This window comes from Corythoichthys intestinalis, chromosome 1 (assembly GCF_030265065.1).
Source record: "Corythoichthys intestinalis isolate RoL2023-P3 chromosome 1, ASM3026506v1, whole genome shotgun sequence".
Lineage (NCBI taxonomy): Eukaryota > Metazoa > Chordata > Actinopteri > Syngnathiformes > Syngnathidae > Corythoichthys > Corythoichthys intestinalis.
In genome coordinates this window covers 6,820,772-6,836,493 of record NC_080395.1, presented here as the reverse complement: position 1 = coordinate 6,836,493, position 15,722 = coordinate 6,820,772, and the positions used below count along the sequence as shown (strand labels likewise).

General features: G+C 41.1%; 1 protein-coding gene across 1 annotated transcript; it reads right to left on the bottom strand.

The window, feature by feature from the left end:
* Positions 1 to 620: 620 nt before the first annotated feature.
* On the bottom strand, positions 621 to 15,351 carry LOC130924086 (NACHT, LRR and PYD domains-containing protein 12-like). Its single transcript, XM_057850807.1, has 11 exons — positions 15,314 to 15,351; positions 14,652 to 14,951; positions 7,419 to 9,243; positions 6,092 to 6,262; positions 4,246 to 4,419; positions 3,731 to 3,904; positions 3,219 to 3,392; positions 2,718 to 2,891; positions 2,013 to 2,186; positions 707 to 880; positions 621 to 633 (listed from the first exon to the last, which is right to left on the bottom strand). Exons 2-11 carry the CDS (start codon positions 14,905 to 14,907, stop codon positions 621 to 623), a joined length of 3,309 nt encoding a protein of 1,102 aa, XP_057706790.1. The 5' UTR covers positions 14,908 to 14,951; positions 15,314 to 15,351.
* Between the last annotated feature and the right edge of the window lie 371 nt (positions 15,352 to 15,722).

Below are 15,722 nucleotides of genomic sequence, written 5' to 3'. Positions count from 1 at the left end.
ATGGTTTGCGGGCTCGCAATGATGACGTAATTGGTATCTTTCCAAATGTGTAGCGTGTTAAACAGTTGCTTATTGCTGCCTAAACACGCAAAGGAAAATGCCACGATGTGCTGCTTTTGGATGCAATTTCCAGTCAAATGTAAAAAATTTTACCATTTTTGCGGAGTGTAAATCTTCCTGTTAGCGGTTTAGCGAACATACTTCCGGTGAACATTTCAAAATAGGAGCACGTCATGTTCTTCACAACCCAGCATTTACACACGCGCAAATCCGATACCGATAAATAACGATTTCTCATTGGCTCATTGACTCATTGGCTGCCATTGACAGTGCTCAAAGTCCAATCCTTTTGGACAGCCCCTCCCAGTACAAATGGATGAAAAAAACTGCCAGCTGTTTGGTGGGAACGTCGTAGACCTTCCCCGTGAACTCCACCTCCATGTGGCTGCAAAGAACCCGACGACGAACTCCTCGAATTCTGTGAGCGAGACCGCTTAGCCCATAGCGCCGACACCTGGTCTAAATCTGAAGGAGATCAAATGGACTCGACGTCTTCTAATAATGAACATTTGGAATGACTCGCCCTTCTTGACGCCAAGGACCAAACGTTGTTCTTATTCCTAGTCGTTAAATCTGAAGAAAGACACAAACAATAGGTATTGAACATGAATTTACACTCTGATAAGCAACATTGTTTAGATCTTACTCGACAGTCTTCAGGCTAAAGCTGGGATCCTCCTTGATCTCCAATAAGACCTTCTTTTCTTTTTCCTCTATTTGATTTTTGCTGAGATTCAACTCTTGAAGATGGGAGGGGTTTAACTTGAGAGCCTTGGCCAATGAAATGCATCCTTTATCTGCGATCCCGCACTCTGACAGCCTGCAACAAATGAGATGATTCCCTTAAGTCAAGAAGGGAACCTGCTTAAAGTGATGAAGGTTCTGCTGAAAGTAGGGGTGCACGATATCCATTTTTTGAAACCGATAACTTCCTGCTCCTCAAGGCCGATACCGATACAATATCCGATAATATATATACATTTTTTCAATGTATATTCACCTGTGTTTTTGAACAAATGTAGGTCAAAAATACTAGTGGTTGATTCAAAAATGGTTTTGCCTTTACTGAACAAGAATTTTGATGATGACATGAACATTATTATAATGAACAAAACAAAGACAAGAACAGTTTTGACTCCAAATAAACTGTCCATATTAATTTTTCAAAAAATTATAATAAATATATAATTATAAATATAATTTGAGTCAATCACAATCAGTCAATATCATTGCCGATGTGTTCCCCTGAACAATGAACACCGATGCATAACAAACATAAACCCAACAGGTATTCTGCTTTGTCAGCAGATAAAACATTTCGTGCAACAGGAGAGGAGACTTCTGTCGTCTTGGTCCATGGAACAACTTTCTTAACCTGGCAATTAGATATCAAGAATCAAAAGACTTCTCGAGAACTTGTAAACATAACACTGTAAAGTGCAAACATTTGCAAATTGCCATAGTAAGGTTTATAACTCAGTGAAGGAAAAATGCGGCCTCTAGAACAGTAATAAAACTGCATACTGGCAAAACAGGAATGGAAACCAACGCATACATCCCAATCCGACAATGTGCCAAAAATATTATGAATAGGCCCGATAAAATATATTGTTATGGGATTTATTGGGATGACGTCATATTTTCCTATTATCGGACCGAGAATTATCGTGCGCCTCTAGCTGAAAGTAACATGGTGTCTGCCTTTTCCTTGACTGATACAGGGTTGATGCGGGTCATTGATGCGGGTCATTAAAAAGCATTAAGTCATTAAATGGATTTTGTGAAAATTAAAAAGGATTAAACTAAATGTGTCAAAGCATTTCAAATTATGTAAACTTGGCAGGATTTTTATTTTTTAACATAATTGATTCTAGTTATGCTAATCGCAGCAGTGATTCTTTCGATTACTCGACCAGATGCACGAAAAATGACGAATTGAAGGACCTCCTTACTTGAGGACTTTTAAGATGCAGTTTGGGCTGGCCAGTCCTTTTGAGAGGATCTCGACCCCTTCACCCGACAGATCGTTCCAGGTCAGGTCCAGCTCTTGAAGATGGGAGGGGGTTACCTTCAGTGCCTCAGCCAATGAAACACATCCTTTCTTCGTGATGCTGCACCATGACAGCCTGCAACAAATGAGATAATTACCTGAAGTCAAGAAGGGAACCTGCGTAAAGTGATGAAGGTTCTGCTGAAAGTAACATTGTGTCTTCCTTTTCCTTGACTAATACAGGTTTGATGAGGGGGATTAAAAAGCATTAAAACTCCTTTTTTGTATGAACATCCAGAACTTAAAAAGCATTTAAAATGCTGTTATATTTGTATAGCGCTTTTCCACCTTTCAAGGCTCTCAAAGCCATCCACCTACTGGTGACGCAGCACCAGGAGCAATGTGGGGATCAATATCTTGCTCAAGGATACTTAGCTGAGTTCATCAGAGGAGAGAACTGAACCCACATCCTCTGGGTTGGGGGACAGCTACTGAGTCATGCCACCCCCTAAAAGAATTAAATTTAGGGAAACTTGACTGTTAAAAAAAAAAAAAACTTTTTTTTTAATTTTTTTTTTTTACATAATTTATGAGAGCTGCTGTGCAGTGATTCCTTTGATTAGTTAACAGGATCCATGGAAGATTACGAACTGTTACAACTCCTTACTTGAGGACTTTTAAGATGCAGTTTGGGCTGGCCAGTCCTTTCGAGAGGATCTCAACCCCTTCATCCGACAGACTGTTCTCGGTCAGGTCCAGCTCTTGAAGATGGGAGGAGGTTACCTTCAGTGCCTCAGCCAATGAAACACATCCTTGCTTTGTGATCTTGCACATTGTCAGGCTGCAATAAATGAGATAATTGCATGAAGAAGGGAACCCGGTAAAAGTGGTGAATCTTTGCTCAAAGTGACATCATGTTTGCCTTTTCCTTGACTAATAGAGGGTTGATGGGTGTCCTTTAAAAGCATCCTAACTCAACTGTTTTTTGTGAGAATTAAAGCCTTAAAAAGCATTAAACTAAATGTTTGAGGCATTAAACTTTACGGAAACTTGACAGTTAAAACATTTTTTGGACATAATTTATGAGAGTTGCTGGTAATAGCGGCAGTGATTCCTTTGAATAGTCAACAGGATCCATGTAAGATTATGAACTCTTAGAGCTCCTTACTTGAGCACTTTTATGATACAGTGTGGGCTGGCCAGTCCTTTCAAGAGGATCTCAACCCCTTCATCCGACAGATTGTTCCCGTTCAGGTCCAGCTCTTGAAGATGTGAGGAGGTTACCTTCAGTGCCTCAGCCAATGAAACACATCCTTTCTTCGTGATGCTGCACCATGACAGCCTGCCACAAATGAGATAATTGCCTGAAGTCCACAAGGGAACCTGGTTAAAGTGATAAAGGATCTGCTGGAATTAACATTGTATCTGCCTTTTCCTCGATTAATACAGGGTTGATGTGGGTCATTAAAAAGCATTTAAAGTCATTAACTGTTTCTTTGTGAAAATTCAGACCTTAAAAAGCATTAAACTACATGTTTGAGGGATTTAAAATTATGTAAACTTGATGAGATTTTTTTTTTAAATTACATAATTTATTAGAGTTGCTGCTAACAGCAGCAGTAATTCTTTTGATTAGTTGACCAGATTCATGGACGATTACAAACTGAAGGACCTCCTTACTTGAGGACTTTTAAGATGCAGTTTGGGCTGGCCAGTCCTTTTGAGAGGATCTCGACCCCTTCACCCGACAGATCGTTCCAGGTCAGGTCCAGCTCTTGAAGATGGGAGGGGGTTACCTTCAGTGCCTCAGCCAGTGAAAAACATCCTTGCCGTGTGATCTTGCACTCTTCCAGCCTGCAACAAATGAGATAATTGCATGAAGAAGGGAACCCAGTAAAAGTGGTGAATGTTTGCTCAAAGTAACATCGTGTTTGCCTTTTCCTTGACTAATACAGGGTTGATGGGCGTCATTAAAAATGATCTAAACTCATTAACCGTTTCTTTGTGAAAATCCAGGCCTTAAAAAGCATTCAACTCCATGTTTGAGGCATTAAAAATTATGTAAACTTGACAGGATTTTTTTATTCATTTATTATTATTACAAATTTTATTAGAGTTGCTGCTAACGGCATCATTGATTCTTTTGATTAGTTGACCAGATTCATTGAAGATTACGAACTGAAGGACCTTCTTACTTGAGGATTTTTATGATGCAGTGTGGGCTGGCCAGTCCTTTCGAGAGGATCTCAACCCCTTCATCCGACAGATCGTTCCTGGTGAGGTCCAGCTCTTGGAGATGGGAGTGGTTTAACTTGAGTGCCTCAGCCAATGAAACACATCCTTTACTGGTGATTCTGCAGCGGAGCAGCCTGTAACAAATGAGATAATTGCCTGAAGTCGAGAAGGGAACCTGGTTAAAGTGATGAAGGTTCTGATCGTTGAGCTGTCCTCACAACACGTGACATGTGTTGCTCTACAGCCAGCGAACCAAAAAATGAAACTCTCCAGAGACAAGGCGTACTTTTCTTGGGTTTATGGAGGTCTCAAATAACTAAAATACAAATGAATACATTCAAAATGTAATACAATAATATCTTCCAACGTGTGAGTAGCTTAGCAGAAACACAACAGAATGTCTCAGTGAAATCAATGGATAGTGAAAAAGTTCGCCTCAAAGAGAAAAATACATTTTTCTTTCAAACTCAATATAAAAACTAAGTAAAAACTTACAAAGACGAAGGTTAGCCTAGGCTTAGCTGGCAGAGCAAGTTCGTCGATGTTACCTTTAAGCCTCACAGGCGCTGAGAAACGTGCTTGAAATGAGGAAAAAAGGTTGGTGTCTAAGATCACTCAATGCGACAGATGCTCTGGTCCTCAACATATATGCACTTTTGCTAGAAAAGGATAGGTCTCACTCCCAACGCTTTTCAGATGAAACCTTTAGACAACAATATTTATTTTTTAACTAAGTTTTACAATTTTAACTAACTTATTATATCTTTATCATTTTCATACAAAGGCATGACAATCATGTCTGCCTTGTCCTTGACTAATACACGGTTTATTCGCGTGATTAAAAAGCATTGAAAGTCATGAAATGGATTTTGTGAAAATTCAGGCCTTCAAAAGCGTTCAACTAAATTTTCGAGGAATGAAAAATTATGTAAACTTGGCGGGAAAAAATTTTTTTTTGGAATGAAAATGAGATAATTGCCTGAAGTCGGGAAAGGAACCTGGTTAAATTGGTGGAGGTTCTAATCAAAATAAAATTGCGACTGCCTTAGTGCCAAAATATACTGGCCGCGTTGACTACGCACTACGCAGTATGTCAAAAATTGGCAAAAAAAAAAAGTGGCTGCGCACAGCTGCGGTCCGGCAATTCCATCCCGTCAAGAGCCCACGGGTAATTGGGCACGCAAATGTGGCATTATAAACAACGACAAACACACGGAGTCTGTACTCATCAGAGAAGCAGAGAGAGAGGCGGACTGAACAATTTTTCCTGAATTTATTTGCTTTTACTATGAGTTTGTGGCACTATTTCTGTTTTAAATTACATACCTTGCATAATAACTCACCGTCAATCCTCATAGCTTCTGCTGCAGCTTCCTTTTTAATGATCTGCTGCATCATGAATCACATTGTGACATCCACGATGAAGCTTTTGTCCATGTTTGCAGGTGTTTTTACCGTGAATAAGCAACTGGGCTTTTGATTCCAGGCCTTGCTCTGCCCATTTTGACGGATGCGTGTCCGGCAAAAATAGAAAAGAGTCTAAACCATCCGGCCGGTTCTGACACGCCGGAGATGGTCCGCAGTCAGTCTGGAGCACTGACGCGGCCTCTATACTTTGAACAGTAGGATAAAATGGAAACGGATTGGGTTCAGCGCTATATCTTGCAAGACCCGGACCGAAGACGCGTCTGGTATATTTTGGCCCTTATTGTTGGCTGGTTGCAGCAGTATCTCATTAGATAAGTCAACCGTATCCAAGGAAGAGTATGAACTGGAGGTAGATTTCTCAGTGGAAAAGTTCCTTACTTGAGGACTTCTAAGTTGCAGTGTGGACTGGCCAGTCCTTTCGAGAGGATCTCCACCCCCTCGTCCGACAGATGGTTCCAGCCCAGATTCAGATGCCTCAGGTTGGATGGAGAACTGAGAACGGAAGCCAGCAGGTGACAGCTGCCTTTGTCCAGATAACATTCACTTAGACTGGAGAACACAGGAAGGAGGAAGTCGTGAGAGTGAGCCAAACCTAACATCTGCTGACTTTAGTATGGTGCTTTGAATAATAGTAGATTTTATTTCAAGATACAAAACAAAACAACAACAAAATAAAGAGCAAATGACAAAATCCTAAGACATTTTGCATTTTCTTTTCCCGTGATAATATCACCAACATTACTTGTGCTTGATGGAGGCAGTGTTTGTTTTGGATGTCGTCAAGAAGGATGTTCATCTCGTACAACCATGATGTGTGAATGGTCGTCTTTTGTTTTTTTCCCCTCAAGATTATAGATTTGATTTAATCCAAATTTTGACCCATTTGAGATTTTTCAAGATGTTGGATTTCCTACTGTTTCAGGGTGAACTTTAGGTAAACCTGTTACACTGACCCAGCTTTTTGTTTGCAATTTCTTACCGTATTTGCTGATGTCACTGACTTAGTTGGAGCATTACACACATTAAAATTAGGGTTAGGCAACAATTAAATGTGTTCATCTCGAGTAATAACATGAAGTCTTTGCAATGAATCACACTGTCCTCATCACTTCAAAAGTAGCAATAGACGTGGTTATAAAGTTATCTTTCCTCTCGTCCAAACAGCCACGAGTCAACTTCGCCATCAGTGCCAACCATTTCTGGTTCCCAGACATTTTTCAGAAACCATGGCTTTTTGTTCATTTACAATGATTTTGGCTGATCTGTCAAGCACTACAGAATATTGGGTTTCATGGCTACACATAAAAGAACAAGTCGATCCCAATCTTTCATCAGTAAAAGAAGTTTTGCTACACTTTTCCGTTCTTCAGTTATGATCAGTTAAAAATCCTCAATTCTTGTTTCTATACGTTTTGGTAGTAAACTTAAGTGTTCCAAAAATTTATGAACACATTTTTGGGAGTGAATGAGGTGATATTGTTTTGTTTTCCGATTTGTTGTGGCGTCTTCTGACAAGCAATTGTGTTTTAATTTGTTTTTGTGTGTGTGAGATTTGTATTAGTTTTTTGTTTTTTTTTAATCCATCTTTTTTGTGATTTTTGATTGTTTCATAATTTTTAGTTGTTTTCTTTGTGTTTTGTGGACTTCTTCTTGGATTTGCCATTGTGCTTTTGGAATCCACTTCATTTCACTTTAGAGAACTTACTCTGATTTTTGAGAAGCCTTGACCACCAACAGAAGCTTCTTGAGTCCCAAAGGCGATGGGGAGTAGCGGCGAAGATCAAAGGACTTCATGGTTTCGTCGTCCGTAAGTAAGAAGAAGGCCAGGGCCGACCACATATCATTTGACATTTGACGCCAGGACAAACGTCCTGAAACTAGTTGATGCTGGATCTGCTTCAGTAAGGAGTTGTCTTTCAGCTCGTTTAGACAGTAGAACAAGTTGACGTTCTTTTCTGGAGTGTTTCGTTTGATCCTTTTCTGTATCAACTTGACCGTCTTTGACTTGCTTTGCTCCCAGTCATGAGGAACCTTCAGCAGCGCCCCCACTATTTCCTGGTTGCACTGCAATGAAAGGCCAACGAGGAAGCGGAGGAACATGTCCAGAGTTCCTTCACTTTCCGAGGCTTTCTGGAGAGCTGACTTGTGGACCTCAGTGATTGTCTTCCGCTTAATAGACATGAACAATTTTTTCCATCTTGATGTATCCAGTACGTTCTTGTTGTCGTGGAAGAAACACATCTTTACGTACAGTGCGGCCAGATACTCCTGGATGGTCAGGTGGATAAACTGAAACATCTTTTGTTTCTTGCTTTTGAGCGGATGGACCTCCTTAAAGACCTCTGTGAATAAACCGCAGTGTTTTGCTGCATGGCTGTAATCAAAGCAGCTGTCCACCAGGTCTTTCTCGTAGAAGATCTGACGCTGATTCATGGTGTGGTCAAAGGCCAGCTTGGCGAGCGCTTTCACGTCAGGGATGTACTCCGCTGTATTTCTCTCCTTGGAGTTTTCCAGGTGGTGACCAATAAATGCCGAGTACATGTCAGTCAGCGTTGTGGGAAGCTCTCCCTCCTTCCCTTTGTCCAAATGAACCTGAAGAACTGTGGCGGTGAGCCAGCAGAAGATGGGAAAATGGCACATGATGAAGATGGTGCGAGATTTCCGAATGTGCTCAGTGACGCGCTCCTCATTTGGGAACCTTTTCCTGAAGTACTCCATTTTCCGGGAATCACTGAATCCTCCCACCTCTGTTCGGCTGTCGATGAGGTCGGCGGGGATATCGCGGGCTGCCGCGGGCCGCGTGGTGATCCAAACCCTGGCGCACGGAAGCAGGTTCCCTTTGATGAGATACGCCAGAAGTACCTCCAGCGGGTAGCTTTCCCTCACGTCCATGTCCACTTTCCTCACTTTCTTCAAGTCGATTTTGAAGTTGCACTCGTCCAGTCCGTCGAGGATAAACAAGATCTTGATCCCGCTGCTTTCAAAGTCCCGCTTCCCAGAAGTTTGCAGGCCGACAAATATATTGTTCAGTCGCTCACTCATGTGCCTGTCTCCGCAGACAAAAGTTTGGATCAGCTCGGCCAACGTAAAGCTCTCCCCTTTCTCCATGTTTAACTCGCGGAAGGTGAAAGGAAATATGAAGTCCACATCCTGGTTAGTACTACCGCTGGCCCAGTCCGACACAAACTTTTGAATCAGGAAGGTTTTTCCTATTCCCGCGAAGCCGACGGTGAGCATCGTGCGTATCGGTCGCCGGTTCCCGTCGGGGCTTTTGAAGATGTCGCACGGCAGGATAGACAGCTTGGCCGCGGCGTTACACGTCTCCATCTGGAGGACCTCATGCCGCCCGTCTGGGCTGACGTCTGCCCCGTAGGTGATGTCTAGCTCCGTGTAGACGTCCTCCAGGGGCTGCTGCTGCCAGCGCTCGGTGTTGCCCTCAGAAGCAAACCTGTATAAACGCTGCAGGTTGTCTTGGAGCTCCCTCTTCAATCTGGCAATCTGATTGTCATCGTGGACGGAGAAGTTGGCGTCTGAAAGAAAGCAGAAGAGACAGCAGTTTAGGACAAAACAGTTCCATTCCACACCTAAATATTTATTGATAGATTTTGACGTTACATTATTATATTTGACTTTTATGTGATACTCATGTGTGAATTTAAAAATAGTTTGCAAATGGCTATTTGTTAACAATAGAATATATATTTTGTTTCATGTTTCAGATCGACCCTCTGCCAAAGCTCCAAGTACTGACGGGATATGTCATTCACTTGAGGAAACGAATCCATTCCGGTTCGTTCAGTCAAAAGACTCGTTCAAACAAATCGTTCAACAAATCCTTCGCCTCCTCATCTCCCCACCCACACCCGCCCGAATGAATCGTTTGGTCAGTGAACGGGAAGTTACGTTGCCAAACGAATCATCAAAGACCGCTTAGCGTTAGCAATACAACTGAACGGGAAGTGGCATTGCTTGGTCCCGCCCCATCTTGCACGCAGGCTCCTCATTGGCCGCTCGTCGTAGATTCAGAAGTGAGTGACAGACTATATCATTCTGTTTTCGCCGCCTCATCTGACTCCGCGCCCCGCTGCAATAGCGAGGGAGAATTTCCGTGTCGTCTGTCATATTTCTGTGGGATCAAAGTTATGTCTCGTTTTTGCATTTTGATTTAGGACACGGTTAAACATTTTCTTTTTTGGGGAATGGGTGCGGGGGCGCACAGACTTTTTCCTGCACGATCTCGATAACATATACAATCTTGCCGCTACCAGCCTGCCTGACACGCTTGCTGTCACGCATATAAAAAGAGAAATTGGAAATTTTAATTTCTAATAATGGTACGACCAACACATCGTATTTACCTCAAGCTTGTTGTTTTTGTTTCTATGCTCATCACTAGGTAACTTCATTAAAACTAAAGTGTAAATAGCTGGTTGTCAAATGTGTTGCTCTGAAATGAAAACAACACTAAATTTCATATAAAACAGTTTCATTGCAAATCAGTATTAAGATGACCGTACTGAAATATCATTTTTTTCAGTGGTATTACTAAATAAATAATCCATTCAGCTCCTCTGTTGTCCCCTCATCTCAGATTGTCAAATGCTGACGAGAAATAATTGTTTGCTCTTTACAAGGTCGCCTTTCCACTCTCGTTAGTCTGTTAAGACAAATGGAGACATATTGCGACGTTAACTGTGCCCGCCTGCGTTGTTTTCGGGTGCTTGAGTGGCACGGGCTGGACAGACCAACCGACCAACACCCGACATACTCTGATACAAAAAAAAAAATTAAAACACTCAGGTGGAAAAATGACATGTCTCTGCGGAAAACAGACAAGACTGAAAAATCAGTTTCTGCTCTGTCACTCCTCTTTAAAAGAAACTGCTGTATTTTAAGCCAAAACAACTGTTGTGTTTGATAGAACAATATGTCTGTATGTTGCCATAGCAGATTCATGGCGCATAAGACCCGAACTATTTTTATTTTGTCCGTTCTACCCTGAAAACCCCCGTTTACAGACGTCGGGCAACCACCTTTGTTTTAACCCAGTCATAAAACTAAGGTCGTTAATTATATTTATTATTCCAAATTTATGTTATTTTTAGCTTTGAATCGTTCATTGATGTCTAATATTTCCTTTATAAAAAAAAAACGACTTTAAAAAATTATTCACCCGCACATTTTAAACTTTAAAACAAATGACGTCGCAATGAAAAAAATGGCGTCTGTAAAAAAGTCACGCATATCTACCACATGACTCGCTTAATGGTATTTTTGTTGTTGTTATATGTTTTGTTGTTTTACGTTAAATGATAAATAATCGATCCAAACAAAAAAAAATTGAGAAAGAAAAAAAAAAACGTTTAAAGGGGTAAATTTATGAAAAAGAAAATCTCGACCACTCCTTGATGTCTGCGATTTCTGTATCGCGACCCTTGTTATACTGCCATTTTTCACCCATAAAATACCCCAAAAATCCAACTGTGGGCATTCACAACTGTGTTTTGACACTCAGTGATACATGCGACATGGAGTTTTTGGATCGAAACAAGGTACTGTAAGTACGCGATAATATCTTGTTAAAATCATGGCATCTGTAATTCTGCTCTCGCCTCCAGATAGGGTTTTTCTGTTTAAAAAACATTTTTCTTTGAAAAATGCCCTCCTGTCCAAAATTTTTCTTCTTTCAGAAAATTGAGATTTTAAGCTTTCCAATGATGTATCACACATGCATATCGGACAACTTTGAAATTTGGCCAAATTGAGGGTCTCAGAGCGGAACTTCAAGTCACCTGAGTTTTTTCCACCATATACTGTTTCATTGCAAATCAGTATTATGCTGATCATACTAAATACCGTATTTTTCGGACTATAAGTCGCACCAGCCATAAAATGCCCAACTAAGAGGAAAAAAACATAAGTCACACCAAAGTATAAGTTGCATTTTGGGGGGATATTTACTTGATAAAATCAAACACATAGAACAGATATGTAATCTTGAAAGGCAATTTAAAATAAAAATTAGGGCTGTCAAAATTATCGCGTTAACGGGCGGTAATTAATTTTTTAAATTAATCACGTTTAAATATTTGACGCAATTAACGCACATGCCCCGCTCAGACAAATATTCTGCCTTTTAGTAAGTTTTACAGCAAGGCTTTTTGTGCTTTCTAACAGCGAACTCTTGTGGTCGCTTTGCGACATGCTTTATTGTTTTCTTGCTAGTTCAATATGGCTGCATGACATCTCGGGCTGACGCCTACGTTGTAATGTTGTGCTTATATGATCCTTGGACAAGATTTGTCCGGAAGTATGGTTGTTGTAAAGAATGTACATATTATGTTAGTAAGCGAAATGTTATATATTTTGTATGAGACACTTTTTGTTTATGTTTAGTGAACCTGTATAGCGTGCTGAGCTAACGTTGTTCCTAATGCAATGCTTGTGTACTTTTTTTTGTAGTTTTATGACGGTCTAAAGAGGACAATAGTTTGAGGCCATTTTATTAATAAATATGATGAAAAAGGAAGAAGTCTTATTATTAAGGCGTCGTTCACTAGCTGTCTAGCTTTGGAAAAAGTAGACGCTTCGGAGTGAGGACAGCATAGACAGATTTAAATGACAGTAGAGAGAAATGCCCACTACAGTCCTTATGTACCGTATGTTGAATGTATATACCCATCTTGTGTCTTATCTTTCCATTCCAACAATTTATTTTACAGAATATATATATATAATTTACTGAAAAATATGGCATATTTTATAGATGGTTTGAATTGCGATTAATTACGATTAATTAATGTTTAAGCTGTAATTAACTCGATTAAAAATTTTAATCGTTTGACAGCCCTAATAAAAATACAATAGAGAACAACATGCTGAATAAGTTTATATTATGATAATGTTACATGATGCATGAACAACGAAATGCGAACCGGTATGTGAAAATAACATAGCTATTAAGAGTTATTCACATGACTATAGCATAAAGAACATTCTAACAAGTTTACCAAACCATCAGTGTCACTCCAAAACACCAAAATAACATGTGAAATGATATAATAATGTGGTAATAATTTCACACATAAATCACTACAGAGTATAAGTCGCACCCCAGCCAAACTAAAAACAAACAAACAACAACAACAACAAACAAAAAACTGCGACTTATAGTCCGAAAAATACGGTAGTCATTTTCCTGTACACCATGGGTGTCCAAACCTGTCCTCAAGGGCCGCTGTGGGTCCTGGTTTTTGTTCCTACCAATCGAGCACAGACAGTTTAACCAATGAAGTTTGTGCGAAAACAAGCAGCACCTGACTGCAATCAACTGATTACGCTTGAGAGACACCAGATTGGTGAAAGGTTGTCCTTATGATGGGTTTGAACAAAAACCCGCACCCACTGCGGCCCTATGTGGAATAGTTTGGACACCACTGCTGTACACAGATGAGGTGAATATTGCTGCCATGAAGCCTTCACAGGTTGACATTTCTCTCCCAACTGCGCTGCCGTGACGCGTCCGCAGCTCAGCTTTGGCTTGCCTCGAAGCTACTGGCGAAAGAGTTTTAAACTACTGTAATTTTGATAGGATGTCCTAGTCCCGAGTCTGTTGAGAAAAGTAGTACACTAAACCATGCTCACTAGGTTTGCGTGGTGTTTTTGTGTGTTTGAGCAGCACATGATAGGCTCCATATTAAGTTTTTTCCTTTCATTTTTGACTCGTTCACTGCGTGACTGAGAAGTCAAGTTAGCAGCAATGTCGGTCAGGAGCCGGAGGACCGACGAAGTGAACGGGAAGTGACATAACTCAGTCTTGCCCCCTGCCTGCACGCTGGCTGCTTATTGGCCACACGTGGAAGTGAGTGACAGACGCTCTGATTCCATTTCCGCTCCCTCCCCTGCCCACTATGAGACTGGCGTCTGATTGGTTGTGCGCGATATCAGACGCTGCCGTTTTCTCAACTCCCTCCTACGCAAGTCCCAACTTCCTGAAGAACTAATCAGTGCAGAAGGTGATTAGTTCGGTATCAATCCTCCAAACAATTCGTTCAAAAAGAACGAATCGTTCTCGACCAATACAGCACTAGCTCCAAAGGCTGAGAGAGCGAGAGGTAGAGCCAGCAGCATGAACAGACCACTCCCGGATTTAAAAGATGACGTTTCATTTCATTAAAATGAATAGAAAGTGTGACTTTTCAATTTTTGTGACAATAATGTGGATTGTTGAAAAACTATTGTCAAATAGTGCCATTTTTGAAATGTAAATGACACCGTGCTCATTTGCTCAGTCTCGATGTGCAACATGTCAAATCGAAGCTAAGACGTTGAATTTTTATGACCAGTTTTCAAAATTTTACTGAGATTTATAGTTTAGCAGTCATCAAGCAATTTTTGTGATTATCCGTATTTGGCATGTGAAATTCTTTGACTTTAGCTGGTGATGACACTTTCAAAAATGTAAGAGATTTGGAAAATAAAAGTTCATGACATTTGATGATTTTGGAGTAAAAATATGGGAAACAAGGCATGTTTGCGCCGTTTTTTTTTTTTTTGGGGGGGGGGGGGGGGGGGGGTTGTGGGCATGTGTGCCTCAAAATGACCTCATCTATTGCTCCGGTGATGCATTCCAAAGAAATAAATGAGATGAGGAAGAGCTATTGATGAGATTTTGATGAGAGCTCACCATTCTCAGATATGTCTTAGATGACAACGAGAAACAAAGTCTATCTATTGTTCCTAAGGGCCTCTTAGGAGAAACAGAGCAGCAACAAATGATCACAAAATGAATGAGAAGCAATAGTTATGTCTCAGGAGGTGATATTGGGAAATAGATGAGCAACAACATTTTTGCTACGGGTTGTTTCATGGTTAACTTCCACAGTTTTCAAGTCACCTGCTTTCTACCACGGGAAGCTACTGTATGTTGGGGACTAACCTTTTATTTCCAGCACGTCGCTGCGCAGCTTCTCGGCCAATTCGTTGTTCCCGATCTTCTCCAGAATCTTCACGGTCTCATCCAGAGTGTTCTCGCCGTGCTTAATCAAGAGCTTGTCAGCTATGTACTCAAGGCGGGTGTTTTCACGCACCCTTCTAGGCAGGGCCGTGTGGAACCTGAAGGACTCAAAGTCGTCCTCCCCCAGCTCCATCAGCGTGTTCCACAGCAGCTCCTTCCGTCTGCTGTCCAGAGCCATCCTTGAGATTATACGCTTAAGGGAGGTGACCGTCGAACACGTATCTGCGGACGACAACTTGTTTTGACTTATTGTAACATGAGCTCATAAACCGTTTGAGTGATGTGACGCAAAACACAGATGTCAGGTTTTCATTCCTCTTAGCAGTGGTCGAATGTAACGAAGGAAAAGTAGTTTTTCATTACTATACCTATGTGCATTTTGGCGTATTTATACTTAAGTACAAATATGAAGAGGTACTTTTTACTTCAATACATTTTCCAGCACATATATGTACTTTTGACTCTACTACTTTCCAAATTGTTTCCTAGGTCGCACGTTCCTTTGAATTGTTTTCTTTTTTTCTCATTATGAATTGATCGCTCTCATGGCTTCGGCGCAATCGATAAGCCCTGTGCAACTATACCTTAACTGAGCACTAGAAGCAGCAACAGCGTTTCCAATTGCAGCTCCTTATGCTCGGTGTCCAGAGACATCCTTCCACCCTGTAAACGCATGAGCGAGATGACCATGGATTGGGTATCTGTGAACGACAACTTTTCATGGCTTACCATAACTTAAATCTGTTGAAGGACTGACGGTCATCCTCCCCCAGCTCCATCAGCGTTTTCAACAGCAGCTCCTTACGCTCCGTGTCTAGAGACATCCTTCTACCTTGTAAACACGTGAGCGAGATGACCATCGATCAGGTATATACGGACGACACCTTGTTGTAACTTGAGCTCGTAAACCATTTGAGTGATGCGACGCAAAGCCTGGACGTCAGATCAATCTTTTTCTTTCATGTCGGAACTCCCTTGTTGCTTTGTTAGCTG

Bases quoted from the DNA above. Each gene is read 5' to 3' on its own strand.
- LOC130924086 (XM_057850807.1), bottom strand. From the start codon at position 14,907: ATGGCTCTGGACAGCAGACGGAAGGAGCTGCTGTGGAACACGCTGATG. The intron at 6,263-7,418 runs GTAAGTTCTCTA...TGTGTTCTCCAG, and splicing joins AAGGCTTCTCAAAAATCAGA to TCTAAGTGAATGTTATCTGG. The intron at 4,420-6,091 runs GTAAGGAACTTT...CATTTGTTACAG, and splicing joins TGCAACTTAGAAGTCCTCAA to GCTGCTCCGCTGCAGAATCA.